This window comes from Macrobrachium rosenbergii, chromosome 40, assembly GCF_040412425.1.
Source record: "Macrobrachium rosenbergii isolate ZJJX-2024 chromosome 40, ASM4041242v1, whole genome shotgun sequence".
In the NCBI taxonomy this organism is placed as follows: Eukaryota; Metazoa; Arthropoda; class Malacostraca; order Decapoda; family Palaemonidae; genus Macrobrachium; species Macrobrachium rosenbergii.
In genome coordinates, this window is record NC_089780.1 from 6,380,600 (window position 1) to 6,404,801 (window position 24,202).

The 24,202-nt window shown below is 38.1% G+C and overlaps 1 protein-coding gene across 2 annotated transcripts; it reads left to right on the forward strand.

Moving 5' to 3' along the window:
- Positions 1-601: 601 nt before the first annotated feature.
- CycG (cyclin G) lies at positions 602-22,609 on the forward strand. Of its 2 annotated transcripts, none has more exons than XM_067082987.1 (6): positions 602-2,424; positions 2,632-2,825; positions 10,442-10,582; positions 10,842-11,324; positions 15,463-15,677; positions 20,056-22,609. In XM_067082987.1, exons 2-6 carry the CDS (start codon positions 2,685-2,687, stop codon positions 20,258-20,260), a joined length of 1,185 nt encoding a protein of 394 aa, XP_066939088.1. In that variant the 5' UTR covers positions 602-2,424; positions 2,632-2,684; the 3' UTR covers positions 20,261-22,609. The 2 variants fall into 2 exon arrangements, with proteins under 2 accessions (XP_066939088.1, XP_066939089.1); XM_067082988.1 differs by having other exon boundaries at positions 2,060-2,424; positions 10,445-10,582.
- The last annotated feature ends 1,593 nt before the right edge of the window (positions 22,610-24,202 follow it).

The following is a 24,202-nucleotide window of genomic DNA, read 5'->3' on the forward strand; positions in this document are numbered from 1 at the left end:
GTATATGTATATATAGAAATGTATAATGTATATATGTAATGTATGTGTATATATTTATATATACATGTATAATGTATATATATATATACTGTATTATGTAGTGTATATGTAAATATGTGTATATATATAAATACATACACATATAAATACATATATACACTTTTACATACAGTATGTATGTGTACATATACATATACACACCGATATGTGCACATACATATGTACATATTCATATTTACATAATCTTTCAGTGTTGAGATCAGAGCTGCACATACCTCGGGAGCCACAACTGAGATGGTCTGCTTTGATATTGAAGGTGTATAGTACATGAGACTCTAAACGAATCTCCACTTGCCAGGTACCTCAGTGTCACAGCCAGTCAGATGGAGGGTGAAATAGATTTTCTAAATGTGGTACCCTTTCAAGATATCTTGGGTGCCCCCACCCGCAAAGTATTTCAAATTCAGTAGCAGACATTCGAACGAAATTGTTAAAACTTGTCCCATCTATTTTCAATTCCGCTAGAAGCAAGTCAGCATGAACACTCCTTTTTCTAAGAACTCCCTCACCCATCTCTTTTTCATTTCTCTTATCGCTCCTCGGGTGCATTAAAACTGCAGAGTCAAATACAGAGGCTACTACATCAACAGGAACCCTATCGACAACTGCGGTCTGGACAGGAAACATTGTTTGCAGACAGTTTCCAAGCTGTGCAGAATCTACCAGTCACTTTTTACAAACAATTTCCAAGAAACTGTTTGCAAACTTTGTTTCCAAACAAGTTTCCTAGTGTGGACAGGCCTTAATGCTAATCTTGTTAATGTGGAAAAATGTGGCACAGTATTTTGGAACTATGGTAATCACCTTGGTAGATATTTGCAATTACTGATTTCCATTCAGTCTCCTAGTGCATGTGTCTTTGTGATACCTGTTCGGGAGGTGTAGAATTACGAAGAAAGTAGAATATACCTGTAGAAAAAGGGGCAGAGAATCCACCTGACTATTCAAATGAAAAGGTCACTGATCCACAAAACCGCCTTGGATCCGACAGAAGATGAAGGACAGCAAATATGAGAACTGTATTCTTAGCAAGGGCGCATGACTGACGTCAGGTTCAGTTATTATGGTATATAAACAGACCTGCAAACTAAAAACAATTCCATAGACAGGTGTTCATCCGGATAGTTTCAAGTTGCTTTAATCCACCTCTTTTAGATGTATTGTTGCCGTGCTTATTGTCCCTTTTTCCAGCGAATCCAGAGGTGATTGTGTAGCAAATGATTGGTTTTGCTTCCCCAGATGAAATTACTCGTCTGGATCGGCCGTTGAAATATGATCTTCCACTATTTATTTTCTTGCTAGTGAGGAAGACTCGCTGCATTGTTTACAATGATCGAACCTTACATTGAGAGTGCGATTGTTTTGAAAAGCAATCTAATATGTACACGATTTCTCGTCGGATTGAAGACACATGAATGGAGAGTAACGATTTTTTTTTATTTGTAAATAAAGCAACATGGCAGTTGTCAAACCTCCCGTCCCTACTCTAACCGACCCTCCAGGCCTCCCTATGGAGTTACGAACGTCACGGCCACAGAGGCCACAGGGGGAGTTGTCTGATGCAAGACTGTCTATCCCTATCTATCACGCACGTAAGGAGTACTTTGTTTTACTAGTATCTGGGAAAGCTGCGTTACTTCAGTTGCAAATAGTTTGTTTCTACTTGTTTCTAACGTCGGACGTTTCTAGTCGGATGACGAAAACTAGAAACTTGCACGGAGGAGCTAAACATCAATATTTGACCCCCATCCTCCTCCCCCCTTCCCCAGCCATCAGCTGATGAACAAAGCAATCATTAGGAAACTTGACAAAATGAGGTTATTATCTTAAAAACCTCTGACTAAAGTATTCGTATGTTATCACTCATTTACAAGCCTTGCATAAAATATAAAAAGAAGGTGAGGGAACCTTTATTTTTAGCCATATCTGGCGGAACTACTTGCTCGGGCGGAGGAATATCGGAGAGCGAAGGTGCACAGCGCACAAGCCATCTGCCCCTGTGGTGGTGAGAGAGGAGGGCGGCAGCAGCAGCGGAGGCAGTCAGTAAAAACAAAACCTCGGTCGGGAGAACAGTGTCACGCGAGTGGTCCGTCAGACTTGTACAAATCGTATCTGTGATAATCGGCGCCGAGCCTCGATCTCCCATGAAAGGACATATCTAAAGGGCTCCCCGTGTGCCATGCGAGTGTCTGCACGCCCCCACGCTCCGCATTCAAGATAATTTTGCCAAAGATTTTATCGATTCACCTTCCTCTATGCCTCCCGCATCGAGGACCTTCGTCTCCAGCAACTCCTCCCCAATTTCCTCTCTTTGTTAACCATGGACACCAAAAACGGCAAGATGCAGTAAACCAAGTTGGACAGGTGGGAAGTGGCGTCACCTTCGTTATCCTAGTGAATATATATATATGTATAAAAACTTTGCTACGTCCTACAGATAAACCAATTCTTTTTTTTCCCTGTGGGTGTGGAAGAAGGAACTGGGCTCATTCCCATCTTCACTTCCAAGGAAACGTGATTATATAGTTATTTTGTATACAAAATAAACTAACGACCCCTTTCTGTCCGCAGGTGGTGCAGCTGGTTAGTGTGGGTTGTGTGTATCGATAGCTGGTACTTAGGAGATGGCTTGTGCTCAGCTTCCTGCTGTCTCTGCTGCTGCAATGGCAGCTGACAGTAGCCTAGACCTGCTGACGCCGTTGCTTGAGGCCCTTCTCCTCGAGCCTAAATACCAGCCTTCCTTGGCACTTCCCCACGCTGCCAAGGTAAGTTCCTCAAGGAAAGACCCATCACGGGGCATCACAATTAAAGACCCATCACGGGGCATCGCATTTAGTTTTGAAGCCAAAGGGTACAGCAGCTAGCTACTAGGGTCAGGCCTCTGTTGGTGTAGTTAGGTACTCCAAGGGACCTCTTGTCCTCCTTCTCCGTTAGGCTCTTCAAGTTTGTCAGTTCACTGGTCTGGTTATAAACTATTTTGATAATGATGATAATCTCACTGGGGTAACTGAATGGCAAGGGGTGGTTGGGGAGGGCGTAAATGCAGTAAATTCCCTCTCTCTCTCTCTCTGTAACAGGTTTTATATGTAAATCCGTTAAATGCGGAGCATTTTGCTTCCAAGTCGTGGCCTTATTCGCTCATATTATTGACTACTCGCATCTATGAACAGGGATATTAAAATTTTTATTCGTAATTTCGTTAATGCTGAGAATTTTGCTTCCAAGTCTTGGCCTTTTTAGTTCATGCATCTATTGACTACTTGCATCCATGAACACGGACATTAAAATGACGTAATGTGACCTAGTAATGTCTTTCGCGACGTAATGACGTTCAAGGAAAAAAAACAAGAGTAGGGTTTGAGACGCTGGCATTCGCGTCGTCGTTGCCTTCATCGCTCGCTCACAACCCATTTGAAATTAAAGGGCCAACCAAGTCGGTCGTCATTTCCCGAGAGAGCGTTCGTTCGAACCCCGCCCCCTCGCCCGCCTCTCTCTCTCTCTCTCTCTCTCTCTCTCGCGTATTTGTTGTTTGATCAGTTGTCGTCCAATATTTGGTTTTTGGTTAGTCAAAGAGACAATGTCACTTTTGTCTTCTCTCTCTCTCTCTCTCTCTCTCTCTCTCTCTCTCTCTCTCTCTCTCTCTCTCTCTCTCTCACGCGTATTTGTTGTTCGAACAGTTGTCGTCCAATATTTGTTTGTTGTTTAGCCAAAAAGATGACACTTTTGTGTTGTTCAGGCTTAACTGTTTTAACTATTTTGAGCAAATGTTGCATACATGACTCGATGTGAAGAAGAATTTCTCTTCAGAGAGCTCATGAATCGTTCCAACGGCTTCATATTTGGAAGGCAACATCACCTTTACGAAGTCAACGTATGGATTAGTAGTGCCCTTCCCCACCTACTCCCTCCCCTCCCCTCCCCTCCACGCTAGTTCCGTGGGTATCTAAGCAGTGTTGCCATCTTTGTTAAATTCCCCTCCTAATGACGTCGTCAGCTATTTTTAACTTTTGCTTTTGGCCACCGTTGGTCGTACGGGGTAGCGGTGTTTTCGAGCAGAGCTTCTCGCCAAGTGGCCTGTTTGGAGACGAGTAGACACAGTTTCTTCCTTGTAAAATAGTTCGTCCTTAAATCGAATGAAATTCCCTGAGTTTTATGCTGCCATGGCGGTGGTGGACAGATGATTTTAGGCAACGGAATCTGAAGTTAGGCCTATCGACATTTTCGTTATTCTCAGTTTGTCGCCAAATGATCAGTGGCACGTAATGGCAGTAATGTAGATGATCAAAACTGGGCGTACGAGTGCAACCGACCAACGCATTTACATTCTTTTGGGTTTGGGTGTATGATAGGTCATGGGGTACACTGATAGAAGAGAACGCTATATAGTATAATGCGTGTGTATATATATATATATATATATATATATATATATATATATATATATTATATACACATACATACACTCATTTTACCAGATGGGTATTTGTTATGACCACACTACCACGTAACTTCTCGAATTCCTTAGTGTTTCGGTACGTTTGTCACCATAAAGCCTTAGATCCAAATTTAAGAATATAAAGTAATTCTGATGTCCGTAACCGTAACATGATATATTATATATATATATATATATATATATATATATATATATATATATTCACAATATTACATTGCATTTTCACAATGTTACATTGCATTTATATATATATATATATATATATATATACATATGCATACATTAATACATATATATATCATATGCATACATTAATACATACATTTATATGTATATATATATTTATACATAAGTGTGGTTGTTTGTTTGTAAATATATATACCCACATACATAAAGTGAAACAGTGGACTGTAGATCTTTCGCCCTTACTCAAGGTCGTTCTCAAGCAAACGTCATACTAATTAGACCCAAGTGACATGATTGGAATTACTAAACACTAATATTGTATGTAATGCAGAGAAGCTTGCAATAACCGAAAAATTGCATCTACAAACAGTAGGCATATAGTAAAATGTTAGCATTGTTATATTCAGACTCGGTTACATTCATGCACAGAAAATCATAATGGCAGTAGTTTGATATAAAAATATTGCCCCACACACTTTCCTTTGAAAAGTATATGAAAACTACAGTTACTCCCTTGAGAACAAAAGTGTAATTATGTTTAAAATAATTGAAAAAATTGGAAGATACTGGTTGAATTCTACATAATTGATATGGAGTTAGTAGTCATATTTATGTCACTTGGAATCCTTTTGTGTCAAATGGTGAGCAGAAGTATTATTTTCAACTTGATTATAGTATATGTGAAAGTACAATTCTATTTTAGAGAAGTTCAGGGTGATGCATTCAAGGACAGGGACCAACCTCAATGCATGATTAACTTCAAGGTGCCTGGGGTACAATTTGTTTATATTTCAGTTGCGATGGCTTTCAGGGTAGACAAAAATATAGCCAAGCAAATAGTGTTACTTGACAAGTTAGCAGAGTTCAGGATGAGGTGCACTTGCATAAGGAAGTGCCCCTTTATCCTTGAAGTTGGCAGGATAGAGTAACTTTACCATGCTAATTTTCTGGATGAATGTTGCCAGTGAATATCTTGCTAAGCAATGCCAAATTAGTATAGATATTAGATGTGCTGTTAATGGAACCGAGGTGAACTATTGCTCATTTTTGTTATGACAGTCCAAAATGTCATCGTAGCATCACTGTATGACTGTTCTAACAAATATAGTAAAGTCATAGAAGTAACTTGTTGTAAATGTAGGCTGCAGATGTTTACCAACTGCTCCAAAGGTGAAAATACTATGGAAGGGAGAACTTGACTTGATTAAACTTACAGTAATAATAAGGCCTTAATTATCTGGTTTAATACTTGAATTCCCCAAGTAGTTAAGAAAGGAATGAGCAATGTTGGGTCAGGTCATATTTTTCAAAATGCTCCGTAACCCACCATTGCAGCTAGTTTTGTAAAAAGGGACCCCTTACTTGGGGAAAGGGGCATGCATACGTTCCTTTGGTAACAGCAGGTTTAGTAGACAGAGTTGTTCAATAAAGCGATGGAAGTGGGGCGAGTGTGTGTGTGTTGGGGAGAACAGGCCAAGTGAGAGGCAAAACCAGCCTGTTCGACCTGCTGAAAATTACTTCTCCATGCCTGCTGTTTGAGTCAAGATCCCCATTGCAGTGCTTTTCTTATGAATACTAACCAGAACCTTTATCATACTTCCCACCTCAACCACCTTACTGCCTCTGATGCTGAAAGAAAATGTGCTTGGTGATGGCAAGTGAATGGGGGTATTCCTCCACTTGCCAAACTACCTTGTTGCCAAGGTGCAACAGCTGATTCCAGCTCACACAGGAATATCCAACCTCATAAAAGGCTCTGTTTTTGTCTAGCCAGAAAAAATATAAATTATGATGCTTAAATAAATACTTATTTTATTCGTACTACTTGGAAGTGTAGTATGGGCTGTGGAAAGTTTTTTTTTTTTTTTTTAATTAGGAAGAAAAACTAAATGCTCTACAGAAACCTCAGTACTCCATTCAAGGTGGGAGAAAGTGTACTCATAAGTGGATTCTATTTTGTTCATTTCATAGGTTCTGCATTAGGACAAGTGTACATTGGTATTTTGGGGGGAGAAAGGCAATGCATGTTTTGGAGTTAAGAGAGACTGGTGAGTAATGTGGCCTGTACCCTGTTTTTGTTAATACGTTTGTGAAAGTCATGGATGTAGATTTTATTTAAGGCCACAGGCCTGGCAATGGTGTAAGAAAATTAAAGCATCATCGCATTAAACTTCTGGAAATGATGGCAAGTGAGATGAGTGTTGGGAAATGATGGAAAACTTAATGTCAAGGAGGCAAATCCAGTATCCTGTGTTAGTTGCGCCAATAGATCAAAAGTACCCTTTTTGTGAAGTACAAATTAAATATGACTACTGTGTGCTTAGGTGCTTGGCCGTTCAAAAATCCTGGCCTTTTAAAGTGCCTCGATGTAGAAGATGCACAATCAAAATACATGTAGAATCCACAGAGAAAGAACAAAACAGCACTGCAGTGTAATTAAATGAATGATTTAAAAACATTTACTTGCAATTCTTGTACACCCGTGAAATGATTGTTAACCGGGAAAAATGTCTTCTTAGAGACCCACCTTACTACAGGCTAGTTTACCCGATTACATATCTGCTCTTAATTCACTGTACCATCACACAGTATTGAGATAAGTTTAACGAAAGACCAATAATGATTGTACAGTGCTTGAAATGTCTGAGCCTCCTCCCTCCATTCCCTCACTGCAGTGTTCTGATTGACTTACCTCTGTCAGTAGGAATATGATGTCCTATTTAAGGCCAGCATATCCACTGTTTCATGCATGCAGCTATTTGTAATTGAACAGGCTTTGCACTTCCTCAGTTCCAGCAGGTAACCCATGGCAGCACTGGCAGGCATATGAGAAGGTGGTGTGATGGCATTGGGCTTTTTTTTTTTTTTTTTTTTTTTTTTTTCTCTCTACTCTACTGGGATGTAAACAATGGTTTAATGAAGGTCTGTGAACAAAGCAAGGGGTGTGACTTTGGAACAGTGATGGCAGTCAGTGTATTGGATGGCCTGGTTTTAATGCTGTTGGGGAGCAGTCCAGAAGAAATCCTCAATCCTACTGACAGAAGGATTAGTGCTGCATTATAGGAGGATTCAACCAGGGTATTGCCTAACCATTTCCTGTTACACTAACAGTGGCCTTTAAACTTGCTGAGGCTGTCAGTTACTTCCTGGTTCTTGGTAAGCCATGGCCTGAATGGTTAGGGCCTTCCTTTGCTATCATCATTTTCTGGATATTAGCCCATTTGACAAGTCTGATATCCAAGATCACAGCTGTCCTCGTACAAACACTAACACCTTAATGCCCACTTAGTGTGTGTACACTCCAATGCTGGAACAAAATGTCATGACAAACAGCTCTGTTGCTGAGTTTTACTTTGGAAGTAGTACTAAAGATTCAGCAGGGGCTATATTCCATGAGTATACTAGTCAAATTCTTCCTCATACACCACCACCACTTCATATGGCATTCTCTGTTGCTAGTGCTTATTTGCTGCCATGATAATACCTTGGGCCATTGGTTGAAGGGTAGAAGTCATAATGGGAGGGAAAAAGACACTCGGTTCCTTAGTTCTGGGCAACAAACTTGTTTGGCAGATGCTCAAGCACATTGTCAGTAAGTAGGAGAGCCTTGACTGGACCTTTAGGACTACCAAGCTCCTCTATTTGGTAGTGGATGACTTTATTGCAATAGTTTGTGAAACAATCTTACAGTGATAGTGGCTGAGAATCCCCCTTGACTGCTTGAAGTCTTAAGGAATTTGTTCAGGTTAGCACTTAGCAAGACATGATGTTTGCTTAAACTATCACCCAAGAAATTGTGACTTGTCTGCCTGTGCGGACTCACAGTACAGTAACTCATTCTTGTCTGCTCTATATATTTTGGATGTGATAACCTATTGCCTGTTGACCATATCTTTTGCCATTCTTCTGAAACACCGATACCTTCCTCTGAAGTGTCCGAAACCTTTCCATGAGCTTTCACTAGGCAAGACCACACTCGAAAACCAACCTTCAGACACCTGTATCTCTAAATCAGTGTTGCTTTACACCATGCAAGCTACTTTAGTTCTCTCCTATGAATAAGGACATGTACTAAGTGTTGATGATTCCACAGAAGAGTGGATTGTTTAAGCTGCTCCTGTCTGGGCTGAGAGATAGTCTTCCTCTCAGGCCTCTCACTACAAATTTTAGCTGATTTAACTGCAAAGCAAAGCTCTGCAATGCTAGTTACTCTTGAGTGTACACTATTCAGTTTTAATTGTTGTTGGTATGTATCTGAAAAGCCCAGATGAGACATCTTGCAAAGGGAGGATGGGAATCTATTGGAGAAAAATGACAAATTATGTAGATTTTTGAACTTACTTTGTAATATTTATTGTAAAAATTGATTGGGGGACAACAGAGCAAATTGGCAATTGTATCTCTCATGTTTGGTGGGTAGATGATGCAGAAAAGCATAGAGGATGTAGGAAAAACCAATAATTTATATAAAAAAAAAATTTACATGATGCTGAATGCCATTGGTAATGGTTGATCTTTAATTTTTCCCTAACTGTCTTTGTAACACTGATGCTGACCCAGTGTTTAACAGCAACTTCTCATTTTTTTTTTTTCTTCATCCAATTGCTTCCAAGTCTGACTGTAGGTTCTCCTTCATTTGAATGAGGTCTTGCAGGATGTTAAACCGTACACTGCACATACAAGATATGAGCCAACCCTGTATCATGATTACTCTGAGAACATAACTTGGTCTGGGGAGGTAAGACCCCCCTCTGCTACTTGGCAGGTGGTGGTGCTGTCGACACACAAAAGTCACAACAGACGAACTGTGAACCCCAGCAGATGTGCCAACTCTTGTTTCAAACTAAAGAAAAGTTTTCAATAATTGTGTAGTGTAGATAATGGGAAAGTGAATAGTGGGATTACTGTGGAAGAAGTTGAAGATGAAATTAAAACTTTTTCAACTTCTTACTGATTTAAAAGATTATCATCTTCCATCAATTTTCAGCCATATAGTACCCTGAAGGGACCTTTGCCATGGATTATAATAGCTTGAATGTTTTCACTGTCAGTAATTGATTGCAGTTGGCTTAGTCCGGTCCACCAATTGTGGAATAACTGATCTGCATAATTTGTACTACTTAATTATTCTAGTCATGTTAAGACAGTACTTAAGTAAAAGATTTTTTTTTTTTTTGAAGGGAGGAGTCCTTCAAGTAAAAGATTTATTTATTAAGTTTTTTTTTTTTTTTTTTTTTGAAGGGAGGAGTCCTTCAATAATTTTTTCAAAGTTGTTAGGAAGATCATAGGAGTAGCTTTAGTTTGCGGGGCTAAGTTTACATTTGTTATATTGAGAAGGTTTTCTTGATAAAAAAATTACCCTTGAGTAGTTAAGCACCTGCCTTAGCAACCTGTAGTTGAGCTTAATACAGACGTACCAGTGAAAGATTTAGCAGTTGGGTACAGAACTGTGGCCCAACTTCATGAATGAAAGAAATAAGTGCATTTAGCCATCTTTTAGGAAGGTTGAAAGAATCTGAAAGTACTGTACTTTGTGCCATGCTTTGTTAGTTTTAAGAAGAAGATAAATTTTTTATGCATGTGTTGTATATACAAACCAGGAACTGATGCCTTTAATATAAAATTTGCTGAATCAGTGTATCATATATTCCAAGTTGAAATATAGAAGTGCAAACATTCTTTAGATTAGAAACTGGTTATAAGGCAGTAAGGAGCTTTGAACTACTTCTTCTTCCACAGCAGGATGGTGGTGAAATCAGCATGAGGATGCGTAATGGGTCAGCTCATGTTTTGCGCTGCTTGAAGGTGTGGTATGATCTTCCTCCTGACACTTTCTTCAACGCTGTTAACATCATGGATCGGTTCCTCACACGAATGAAAGTATGCACACTACAGTTCTTAAATAGTTTATAGAATTCATTGTACTCATATTGATTATATGGCCTCAAAACATTTTCTTCAGCATAATTAGACTGTAATGTATGGATTAAATTACTTTTAAATCCTCTAAAATTTGGACAAATATGAACCAAGTTGAGTCATTGTATATGTTGAAAGATTGTGATATCCAAGAGTTAATTACAAATTAGTGATAGGTCCTAGTGATTTCCCAGATACTGATGACGATTTATTATTTCAGGCACAGCCAAAGCATTTGTCTTGCATTGCTGTGAGTGCCTTCCATCTGTCCTGCCAGTATACACCAGGATACAACCACTTGCGGGATGTACCTCAGGTGGTACCAGATAGCAGAGACTTGACCACCATCTCTCAGTGCAAGTGCTCGTCAGGTGATGTGACCCGTATGGAACGCATCATTATGGACAAGCTGGCCACCGATTTGCGCTGCCAGCCACCTGTGACGCCCCTCACTTTTCTCCGCCTCCTTTTTGCTGCTCACGCTCACTTAGCTGCCCCACACTTAGACCAAACATCTCAAACACTTCCTCCATCCCTTACCACTCTGATCCATAAGCTGGAAATTGTGGAGTGTGATGGCGCAGCCGCTACGTTCAGGCCGTCAGAACTAGCGCTTGCTCTTTTGGCATTGGAGCTGAGGCAAGACGCTGCCAACAGGCAACTTCACCTTGCATGCGTCGACCACCTGAAAACTATATGTAAGGTATGTGTCTCGGTGAATTCCTTCTTGTAATGGTTTTAACGTGAGAAACAAGGTGGTGTTAATTAATGGGAAAGTTCAGGCTACAATTACTGTTAACCCATTTATGTGCTAGTAAGTGGTTCTCGGCAATTGTATGCAGGCTGCTTAGAATTGTAAACCTCATGTAAAATACTGTATGTGCTAATGAAACTATTTAGTTGAAAAATTAATCAAAACAGAATTGAGTAGTTGATGTGCTTCCTGGTAATTTCAGTGCTCACCATAGTTAATTATTGAAATCTGTTTCTTGTTATTTGGCAATCTGCTTTTGAATCTAGGCATGAGCAAATCATAAAAGAGGCCCACAAGAAGTTTGGTAATTGTTTGGACCTAGTGGGTGGCAAGTCCCCCTGGTCCTATAACCAGCATAGTTAATCTTCAAATTTGGACATAATCATGCTTTTATTTCTTCAAAATTCATTGGATTGTTTCTGTCATGCTCCTGTAAGCTTCTGTTAGCTATATATTTATTTGTTAGCATTGAATGATGTAAGAAAGTTGAGACTTTCAGTTGGTTAATTGTGATTGACGAATCCTCAATCATTGCTAACTGTATGCAGTCTTGTAGATAAGTAGAAGGCTGTTCATCTATGACTTTATGCAATAATTATTCCTTGTATGCAAAAATTATTCCTTGTGAAGAGCTCTGGCTATGATCTTTTATGGTTCAACTAAAAATAATTAGTGCTGTTGTAAAAGAAATCCATTAGGTGTAACTTGTCTGTGTGAATTGTGCACTTCTCTCAAATCTCCACACCTTGGCCTAGATTCTGTTGTGCTTAGTTTGCTTAAACTCGAGGGTAGTGTCATGGACTCTGAGGAAAAGGCAACCAGTATGCCATATGTGAAACTCACTGTCATGTTCCTGTTTTCAGGTGGCCAGGTTAGGTTTAAGGTATAAAGAAATGAATCTGTACCTGGACCTGAAGTTATAAGGGAGGTGTTCAGTGTATATTTCCTTTGTTTATAGTGATAACTGCAGATTACTAAGCTTGAAGGTTTGCATATGTTGGGGGATTGGTAATATAATATTATTCCTTGAGCTAACTTCGGAATGTTTTAGCACTCGCCCAGCCAAATATGCCCAGTTTCTGTAATTCCTTTTTATCTGAGTGTTTTGATATTTGGGAAAAATGTGTATGTAGATGCTGGAAACAGTTGTCTTTTCCATAGCTTAATTTTTGGTTTTTGTAAGAGCCTGGGTGCTTGATGCCTTTTGTTTCATTTTTTCAGTGTTGTACAAAAATTCCTTGATTCTAATCATGAAGTTTGTATGGTTGATTGTGGCTTTAGTTATACTTTAATTTTTAGACCTTTTGTTAATTAATTTTAAACGTAGACAGTTAGGAGGGTAGGGACCTTTTCTTGATATTGTTAATGAATTTTGAAATAATAGTTGCAAAGAGGTGTTAATGGGCATTATAGTGAGTGCAGTTCCATTATTTATTATACCTTTATGTAAAAACATTCTATACCTGTATGCGTCTGGTTTAGCCTAAAAACAAACTACTTGTTTATGCAGATGACACGGTTATAATTGTATCAATCCCATCTCCTGATTTAGACTTATGGCTGCTGAATCTTTTAATGCTTGAAAACAAAACCTAAAGTGTGATTGCTGAATCTCTTAACACTTGAACCTGAATAAAACCTAGTGTGATTGTTAGTAGGTGTAGGACATTGAATTTCTGTAAGTAGGTGTAGGGTATTGAGTTTCGTTCAGTAGGGGTGGGGTATTGACTTTCTATCCAGATTATTGAAAGGCTTTCTTTAACTGGAAGCAGTTTGTTTTAATTCTAGCCTGCCATTCTTGCTTGCAAATTATGTATTTGTTTTGTGGGGGGGGGGAAGTATCCAGGCCATCTCTTGCAATAATAAGAAAGTTTACTTGTGTAGGAAGTCTTACAAGTTTTTTGGAGACTGTCTTTGCTTAAAAAATACTGTTATTATATTATGGTTGAAGCTTCAGCAGCTGACTTTCATCTTAAAGGGGTAAAACCTTGAGACCCTTTAAATTTTATATTCCAGATCCATGGTACTCATCTTTGCCGCCATTATTTGATGAGCGCATTGTGTGTGCAATAATGAAATTTTGCTTATTCATTATCATATGCTTTTAAACTTGCTGTGACCGCTTTCCTTCTTGTAATATTTGATATGCTGTTCTTTCTAATGGTCATGTCGTTGAATCATTGGAACTTGGAAAGTTCAAACTAGGTACCTTTATGTTTAGGATAAAAATTATTGATCATGAATTGCTTGTTATCACATTTGTGATAACACAAGAGAAAAAGTGAATAACACAAGCATTGCGATGGCCAGTGTTAGGCCATGGATCCATTAACAATATGTCAGAGAGGTCATCAGGTTCGGGCAAGCTTGGAACAATGAATGATGAACTTCTCACTGGAGGATCTGGGTAAAGTCAGGGTCAGATGAGGTTGTAGTATTTATAGATAAGTACATCAAAATAAGATTTTGGTACATTAAAAAATGTAAACTACCTTTGAACAAAGAAAGTAGTTTTGTTTTTAATGTATCAAAATGTCATTACAGGATTATTAAATCTAGGTGATCATAAGGGTGACACATAGCTGTGCCCCATCAAAGGATCATATTCCACCAGTTTATCCTTTAGATTCTGTGCCATGTTAAACAAAATTTTTTTTAATTTGGCTTTATTTGTCTACTTCATTGGTTATATCTGTGCAACCCTTTTTTGCCATCTTGCTTCACAAAACATATTTTAAAACTCCTGTCTCTATCCTTTACAGTCATTACTACTTTGTATAGACTTACAAAGTGGATTCACTGTCTCTGGTGTTAGTTCATCTTTTCCAGATTATGATGAACATTATTGCATCTGCACGGTGAATTATTTTTATCTAAGAATGAAATAGGGTCTGCATCATGGCTTTATGAATGAAATTACAGGGTAGTGTATGTGCCCTTTGCACACCAAGTTATGCCCTGTTCAAGAGGTTGCAATGATGAGGCCATTTCAGGAGTTGAAACCATTCCAGAAAAAAAAGGGGGGCGGTAACTCCTCCTGCTATTGTGCTGCCTGAAACATTTAAATGTTTTTACTTTTAAAGCTCTTGTGTTTTCCTCCCGGTATATGGTCCTTGCCTGGGTTAAGCCCTGTGGTATGAGAACACATACCACCAACGTTTCATATCCTTCCATACATTAACTCTGACTCTACTTTTATGAGTATGTTTTATTTGGCATCTTCCAGAACAACTCAGCTGCCAGAGGGAATTTGTTTTGTGATGCACTTTTCAATTTCCATTATCCCACAGAAATCCCTAGAATTTGGGTATAAAGTTCATATCATTGGCCTTGACATTTAATGCTGTTTTTGACAGATAAGGCATGAGGCCTTTGTTTTCAAACTAGAAGGGAGACTAGAGAGCATTTCCTAGTATTATTGACCAATTTTTAGCTAAAGTGAAAGATAGTCTATAGTGTGTGAAATTTTTTTTTTACTTGATTCAAGTTATTGTAATATGAAATTAGCTTTTGAGATACATGTTTGTCACTTCTTCAATAGCACATGTGAAGACTTAGGAAGCCTTTAGAAAGATTGCTCAGGAACTGGGTCCCGAGGAAAAGTTAGATTATTTTATTCGGGAGATAACTTGCCCATAAAGTTTTTGAGCCAAGACTTGAGTTTTAATCTCTTATCCGAGGTGTTCGTATTAATCGGAGGGAGTTCAGCCAGCTCACTTTGCATACTTCAAAGGTTTACTGCTTTCTGTCTCCACCAAGTATATATTAGGCATTGTGAATGTGGACCTAAGGTTTGCTGTCTAAGGAGCCCAGACAAAACTAACCAATTGTTTTTGCTGACTTTATGAACTGAATCATCCTTTCTGGTCAGGTTGTCAACTGCATTAATGGTCTTTTTGAAGTAAATTAAAAATGTTAATTTTTGGAATTTTAAGAATTATTAGTTTTGTATCAAAACTGGAACTCAACCAGTTGATTTGCATATAAAGGAACTAGGAAAGTTTGCTAACAGTTTTAGTCTTCTATTCATTGCTTTTGCTGACAAGTGTCTATTTTTTTAATGATAGTTTTTTCTGTTTGCTTACAGGTAGGGGACGAAAGCTTTGGTCGATGTCAAAAAGTAGTTGCAGAACTAATGGACCAGTATGAAAACCAGAGACACTCCCCTCACCGTCAGCGTCTTGTGTGGAAGCTTTCTAACAGAACTCTGCGACAGCTGAGACCCACCGATAAGTTCACTACTCGGCTGCCAACCATCGTTGAAATGCAAGGTCCAGTGCATCCTCCTATCATAAGGCCAAGGTAAGGGTTTTGTGTCATTGTGATGGTGAAACTTCAGTAAGAGGTTAGCAATCATGAGTGAAAAGCAGTGCGTTATGTTGTGATAAGGTGGGAATGTTTAACCCTCAGATGTAAAGCCGGTATTTGTAGTTTTGCTAGAATGCAAATGCTAAATTTTAGTTTGGGGTCTGTCACAAAGCAGGTGGTGGACCTAATTATGCAGGTCAGGTGTGTGCGGTTATCTGTTTTCCCTCATATTGTCATCAGGATTTCAGAGCATTCATCACAACATTTTTGCAAACTGAAAGGTATAGAACAAAGGGGATGATATTACAGAAATGACTGAGAAATGTAGAACTTTGAAGATGAGTGTTGAATTACAATCATTGCAGTGCTGTCATGGTTACACACATTACAGTACTGTCAGGGCAAAGTATAGTATTGCTAAAGCCATTAAAAATTAGTTTGCCAGAACTTTTTTGTTGTTAGGTAGACCATTACTAGCTTTTTGAGATTTGGGTGATAGTGGGTGGTGTTATACTCCCAGCTGTTGAGATTTCAGTAACATCAAATAATGTTGTAGAAAATTTTCAAGGAAATTCTCTTCATTGAATTATTTAGATGATGTTTGGACATTGTTGGGATAATTAAACTGCAAAACAGCACTTCAAGAGTCAGTATTAAAGTGTCAGATCTTCTAGGGTCAGTAATAAAGTGTCAGATAGGAAATCATAGAGAATGTTATATATTTTCCTTTATACTTTTTGCAGTAGCCGACATAAATAGGAGTTAATCATATTGTAATATATATAGTATATACATAAGTGAAAGGGTAATTTATTTTAGTTTTATCTGGTACACTAAGAGTAAAGTCTGATAAAGGTAACACTTGTATAGTAACACTTGTATACAGTCATTTAATGTAGGAGTGTAAATATTTAGATTCACATGACAGTGTTCTCAGCTCACTTGTCGATAACGTGTATGCAAGTTTTTTTTTTTTATATTCAGAATTTTTTGTTTTGATAAGTAATACCCCTTAATAAAATGTAATATTTAAATTAGGTTAATCAGTATAGTTCTTTATATATTTATACAAGGTTGCAATGAAAAATGTATGTATGCCTAAGTTCAAGCAGCTTTTACATGATTATCATTGAAGTCTCAAGACCTGTTATCAAAGTACACCAATATCCCAGTGCAGGTATAGCAATTGTGTGAAAACCTATCTCGTATGGTAATCCCTCTACTTGTATACCATTATTTAACTGTAAGGTTTGAGGGGGTCTGGCAATATGTTATGCTCAGCAATGAGTGCAACAATACAGGTAGGAATCATATTAAAAAGCAGTGTATGCACTTCTTGTGTGTATGTGGGCTTGTCTGTTGGGTTTTGTACTGAGCAGCTAGCTACATTTTCTTTTCACTTCATTTGATTTTCCTCAGTCAATTTCATTTCAGTCTTCATGAGTTTGCAGGGCTTAAGATAAATTTCAACAATATTTTTATTTATTCGATGTGTTGTACAATAATTTATATAGCCCTTACTCTCTCCAAAATGCCTTTTTCTGTACTCTCTCCAAAATACCTTTTTCTACTAGAGCTCAGGCTGTGTGAATCAGTGGTTGAAACCTTGGATAAGTATGTAATGCACTGTACTTACTGATATGCACATTTATGTTGCAATAATAATTGTGTAATTAATGATATGCACAGTTATGTTGCAATAATATTTGTGTAATTTAAAGGCACACAGCTACTGATGGAATTGCAGCAATATTTATTAGTAATTAACTAATAAACTGGGAGTATGTACAATCACTCAAAAAAGTTTTGCAACACACTTCAAAAGTTTTCGGACAACAGCTTATAATAGCGACATCTGGCGCTATTTGGCAACTCAGTTGTAAGCGCGTGAAACAACTGAACACTATAGTGGTGGGTCCGAGAAATTACCTGCAGTTTCCCTTAAACAGGGCTTTTTCTGATACTGCTCTTCACTTAATAATACTATAATACTTCAGAGGTCATCGCTGTTCTTATATTTTAATATTTCATCTTCAACTGCCATCACTATCGTTGTTTTATCTCCTTCATATGTGTGAACTTTGTAGACATAGGCCTACGACTGTTATAAGTTGAACTATTAGTCTTATTAACATCAACAAATACGACTTTTGTAAAGATTTGCTTGCACATTATTATTAATCAAATTTTTGAATGACTAATCCTATGTATATTGTGAACTAGTGAAACTTAATATAAAATATACTGAACTAGACTAACAGATTTCATGTCTGTATTTGTAATACATAGAATATAAATATAAAATATACTGAACTAGACTAACAGATTTCATGTCTGTTTTTGTAATACATAGAATATAATCAAGACCTTGGCAACAAGACACACACACACACACACACACACACACACACACACACACACACACACACACACACACACACACACACACACACACACATATATATTTATAAATAATGCAGTTATCATGTGTAATTTCTCACTTCTTTCATTGCTACTTAGGCCTATCATTTTGATGCCTCTTATGAAGTTAACCGAATATATAACACCTATTTTTGTATTTCTTATTATCTAAGTTTCTAAAGAATTAAAATTAGCAAGACGTTCAACATTAATTTAGTTAATGCTAAACACCAGCAGTGAAGAAGACTACCATGCTAATCAGTGGAGAATGTCTCCTCCTGTTCGCAAAAAGTGATTCTTACAGAAATCATCGGCCACTGGATTATAACGCAAACCCTAGCCTCTATTCTTTGTGTTTCACTGATATGAAGTGTTTCTTGGCAGGAGTATGATGAAATAATATTTTGGTCTCATGTAGCCTGTTACGGATGGTTTGAGCAGCAACTTGAAGGGAAAGTGTAATGTTCTCTCTTTATGGCAACACCGGCTTGTCAGGGGAGTTAGGCGGAGCTCCTTCAGTGATCATCCGATGATGCAACAATGGGGTCGTCCTTCACTTTTTACAATGAATTTATCATATTTTCTCGTTCTCTCTGTTGTTTTATTCCTCTATACATGGTTGCTTTATTTACGCTAAGCTGCCGAGCAATATCTACAATAGAGACATTAGTCTTATGCAAGGTAATGATTGTGTTGCAGCAGTCTTGCCCATTTATCGGTGCGAGTGACGAGACAGTTTAGTTTAATTTTCCTGCCCGAATGTGGAGTCACACGATAACATACGACGTTACGAGATTTTTTCTTTTTTGGTTTTGACAACAATAATGGTTGAATTCTTTCTTTCTTTATTTATATGTAATTTCATTGATGATTATTCAATGTTACTTTATTAGTCAATAAGCTTTTATCTGGATTCGAAAAATAGTTTTTCTTTGACTCTTGCCCAATTATCTGAAGTGAAATTTTTCAAAATGTTTCATCAATTTTTGTAATATGAATTTTTCACTCACCATTCTTTTTTATATTGTTAATCGTATGCTTAATAACCAAAGTCGAATAAGAAAATTACATTTCCTTGTAAATATCAAAAGAACAAATTACTGTTAGGTGAACGAAAACTTCTGGAACATGTTGCAAAACATTTTTGAGTGACTACATGCGAAATTAATGATTTCCACCATAGTATATGAATCAGTCTCTCTCTCTCTCCCTCTCTTGAAAATATTGATATCTCTCTCTCTCGAAAATATTGATATCCCTAAGTAATTAAAGAGGACTGATATAATTGTTGATATCATTAAATGGAGCGCATTACTTGTTTACCCAGAGTTTAACCAGCATTAAAGATTTGTACATTTTTGTGCCCAACCAAATAAATGTCTTGAATGGAATGGAAGTACTGGATATTTGGTTGTAAAATCTATGGTAAGGAGGGGCTTCAACATCCAGGAATTTTTTTTTTTTTTTTTTTTTTTTTTTTTTTTTTTTATAAATATATTTGGGAGGTAGAGGTGCAGGAACTTTGGTGTGATTGTATTTATAGGGCTTCAAGTAAGCCATTTCCTGAGTCTGGAGCAACTGTTTTGCATTTTCTACATACGTGGTTCACCCAAGATCTGTTCGGTAAAATGTGAATATGATAACGGTTATTGGTTTTGGGAAGGGAGAAAATTTTTTTGGGGGCGAGTGAACTTTTTTGGGGAAATTGCATATTTGACAATTTTTGTCACAATGTATGTATGTGTACATTATAAACGTGCAGAGTGCCAGTGATTAATCAATTGCTACTAGTCATATCATTAAGGAATTGAGATTTACTACTCTTCCAGTGGAGCCTTGAAGTTACAGTAAGTTCAATAAATAGTAATTTAGTTAGCCACATTTTTATTGTTGCAGAACTACTTCGTTATAGTAGCTTGGATGTAATCCTCCAATTTTGTTTACTCCACAGAACGGATAGCGAAAGTTCTGAGATGTACGTGTCGTCATCTGAGGAAGAGATGGACTATGATTATGATGAAGAGTTTCCACCATTGCCAACTCCTGCAACGTCATTGAAGTCTCCAAGGAAATCCCTGAGCCAGAGCCCCCACAAGAAAATTCCCTCATTCCTCCCCTACCCCCAAGCTAACAGGAAACATAACCGTATGGCATAATTTCTGTTCATGTGTATTGTACCCTGAAGAGGAACAAGCAAAGAGATGTAAATTTCTTTATTCCAAATAGTGTGCTTGTTTGATGTTCAGGAATATATAAAAATGATTATCTTTCGTTCCTATACGTGCAGTTTTAAGTGTTCTATGCTGTCCTGACAGGAAAGTTTATCATTATGTGAGGAGTCTTGAGACAGACCAGTGGCCCCGTTCATAGTTTGTAAAATGAACGTGGCATCGTTGTTGTTTTTAATTGATGTTAATGACAAAAAAAAAGCTACTTGTCTGCACAAAGCTTTCTATAATGAATCACTGCAACAGTTTTATTGTGAACAACAATGATTTTTTTTCTTATAATTATTATTAGTTGTGCTACAGATCTCTTCAGTATGTCTGTCTGTTAGATAGTCTGGTTCTGTTGAACACTTGAGTTTTTGTTTTGAAGGAATATGAAAGTTGAGGTGGATTATTTAATTTCAATTTTATTTCAGTCTCGTTAAAGTGTAATTATGGGAACGGCCATCAGTAACTGTTGGGCAGTTGAACTGACTGACCCAATGTTTGTCACTACTGTATTATTTTTCGTGTTCTTTAGCTTCATATTTGCTATAGAAAATTTTAACTGTCTATCGATAATGATCTTTAGTGAGAAAAAAAGAAAAAGCTTACAAAAATAATACTTTATTGGATGTATGTGTTAGTATACTTGTAGCTTTACTCAGCATCTCCTTCAAGAAAAGTACAAAAAAAACATAAAATTACAAAATAATTACTAACAAGTAGGGTTATACTGTAATAGCCTTTCTTTCCAATATTCACTAATCTCTTTGGGTAGCCTATAGCCTGGCCATAAAGCAGAAATGAAGGTGGCAATTTTTTCCTGGCTGAATCGAGATGGGACAGGTTTATCAATCGTTTGCTGAAGCTACACTAGTCCCTAGTCAGTATTGTTCTGTGCTGTGAACAGTTCTCCCCTTGCAGTGTTGTTCAGGTATTATGTTGAAATATCTTGACACCAACTACCAATCCTCAGTTGGTTGAAGCTGAACAGCATTAGACGTGTCCTTCACTGGATGCAAGGCTGTGATAACCCTCAGACATGGAGTCTGTTCTATAGATGCTGGGGATGACAAGCTCCGCCTTCTGTGACCCTTACACAATCAGTTTTGAACTGTATCACGGGAGTACTTAGGGTTTAGGTTTTGCCTGAGGTTGCTTGGTGTGAGAAAGGTCTTCGAGGAAGTTGACCCAAGGTAAATTCTCTGTCAGGAACAGAAGGCTCTGACCTGACCCTATTGATGCTACAGTTGATGGTGGTTGCTATCCCTTTGGGGAGTCTGATTCACATTTTAAGGCACAGTAGTAGATACAGGGTGGTTTTGATGGTTTTTTTCCGAGCGATGGACACCCCTTGGGGCGACGAGTCGCGGAGATAACCCATCCCTACCTTCTCTAACCAACCAGCATAAATGCTGTTGATTTTACAAAAGTAGATTATTTGTATTAGTTTTGGGGAAGTTTGTTAGCAGTCTGTGCAGCAGAACGTGCCCCCTACTGCTATTAAATAGTGTACCTGCCAATTTGTAGAGTTCAGAAAGTATATCGGTGCTGGGCTCAGGAAAAGATGAGCCTTAGTGCAGGTTTTTTCTGTGAATTTATTTATTATTTATACATTTAAATGTATGTGCACATTTGATGCAAAGCTTACTTTAGTCCACAAGAAGGTATTTATTATGTTTGATTTGATAAGGGAGTTTGTAAAAGGTATTTGAAAAATTACAGCCAGCAGCAAATGCATTTTAAGTTAAAAAATCATGTCACCTTATAAAGAATGTTGTCCTTAAAGGACAGTGCTTAGCTCTGGTATGTAATAACCAGCAGGGTTTTGTTGTAATATCTTAAAGCCAAACCAAAGTGATGTTCCCTAGTCCCAACAAAATGGATCCTCATGTTTGATGTAAATTGTCCATGTAAATTGCTGCTGTGTAGCTGAATGAAACCAAAAATGTTCTGTTACTGTGCTTTTAGCTGTTGTAGGTAAGACTTTTAATTTTGCAAATATCATCATGAAGTCTTTTGAGGGAAGTCTTGTACAAAATCACATGGGTTAGTTGAAAGGCTTTGTGAGTAGGCAGGATAAGTTGGGTCTTGTATTGTGTGACAAAAATGGTTTTGGCTTGTTTGCTTATTGGATATATGTACAGAATATTAAGTTATTTTTAAAGATCTATCAAAGCTTCGGGCATTTGACAACAACCCAAAGAGCAAGAAGTGTAGTAAATTCTCGTCATACACAGTTGTCTAGCCTCTCCACAACAAAAAATGAAGTAAATGATTACATATTTTTTTAAACAAGTGTTTCATTAACCCATTAAATTTGTTTTTCCCAAGGCTAATTTTTAGGGCAAAACTCTAGTAGTTGATATTTTAATACCAGACAGCAATGCAGATGCCAAATGTGACTCAAAATTTATGGATTATAAGTGATGTGCAGTTTAGAAGGAACACTCATCCATAAAACCAAGGAGTACAGTAATTTGATTCAAAGGAAAAATAATCATGTACCTTTATATATAACCAGTAAGATGTGTAGGAAAATGCCAAATGTGTCCCTTGTAGAAGCTGAGAAGTTTTTGGGAAGAGGAGGAAATACTCTATTGGGAAAGAGAAATTAACCCAGTGAACCACTGGATGTATATGTAGTTATAATCTACAAGATAAAATTTTACGCCAGTGTTTCTCCCAATGGAGCTGTACAGTATAAATGTAATTTCACTGAAACTCATGACACCTTATGCAATAGGTTATAAATGTTCTCAAAGATCAACAACTAGAAATTCAACGAAACTTTCCATGGTATTTGGCACTACAGAATTCCTTTTGGTAGCAACAGTTTAGAAGCTTTGATGGCAACTAAGTTCTTCATTGCACTCAACTCTACAATACGTAACTGCAAAATCCAGTATATTTTGGAAAAATGTTGAGTTTTTCCTTGAAGAGGGTGGGAGTTAGCCAAGATTATTGAGGGAAGAGGTCCTGGAAAGAGGAGAATTGTGAGAACAAAGAAAAAGGGGACAGGTCTAGCAGAGATCAGGAGAGCTGGCCCCTGAGAAAGGAGTAGTGGCCAAAGAAATGGGTAGGCCCAAGAAAAGATGAAAAAGGATTAAGGACACTGAAGAATGGGTGAAGGAAAAAGGTCCCTCTACTCATCTTTCCTTGGGCCCCCTCCTTACACCTCTTCTTGGGTCCCACCACCTCACCTTTGGCCTCTATTCTGTGTTCTCGTCCTCCTCCCCTACTCTTCCCGTGTGAGCCTCTTCTCTTTCTTTGGCCTTTTCTCATCATCTTTGTCTTCTCCACTTCTCTCCTTGGACACTTAGCCTATTTTTAAAGTCCCATCCCAGCCTCCAAACTTTTTGGCACCTCCAATCCTCAGTCTTTGGATTCCTCTCCTTCACCCCTCTACCTTTTACCATGAACCTTCCTCTCTCCTTCAGCCCGTCCTTGTTTCTCAACCCATTTCTTTCTCTTTCCTTAGTCCCCTCATTTCCTAGTCTGCTCCCCTACTCTTCTCCCTATGGCCCTTTCTCCTTGGGCCCCTCTCCTCTTCCTCATTCCGTGGCCTCTTCCTCTCCCCTTTTCCATGGGCCCCACCCTCCTCTTCTCCTGCCCACACCCCTTCTCTCTTCTTGTTACCCCTCTCCTCCACCTAATTCCATGAGGACTTCTACTCTTCTTTCTCTTTTCCCTCCCCTTGACCCATCCTTTATTTTTTTTTTTGTCACTCCCCACCTCCCTTTACCTTGGTTTCCACCCCTCCCTTTCCTTGGCCTGCTCCTATCATCATCTTTCCCTTGCTCCCTCCATTCTCCCTTGGCTCCTCCTCCTCATTTTCCTTGCCCTTATTTTATCTGTATGGCACTTCTTTTGTTTCCTCAACCCCTT

Bases quoted from the DNA above. Each gene is read 5' to 3' on its own strand.
- CycG (XM_067082987.1), top strand. From the start codon at position 2,685: ATGGCTTGTGCTCAGCTTCCTGCTGTCTCTGCTGCTGCAATGGCAGCT. The intron at 10,583-10,841 runs GTATGCACACTA...TTATTATTTCAG, and splicing joins GGTTCCTCACACGAATGAAA to GCACAGCCAAAGCATTTGTC. The intron at 11,325-15,462 runs GTATGTGTCTCG...GTTTGCTTACAG, and splicing joins ACCTGAAAACTATATGTAAG to GTAGGGGACGAAAGCTTTGG.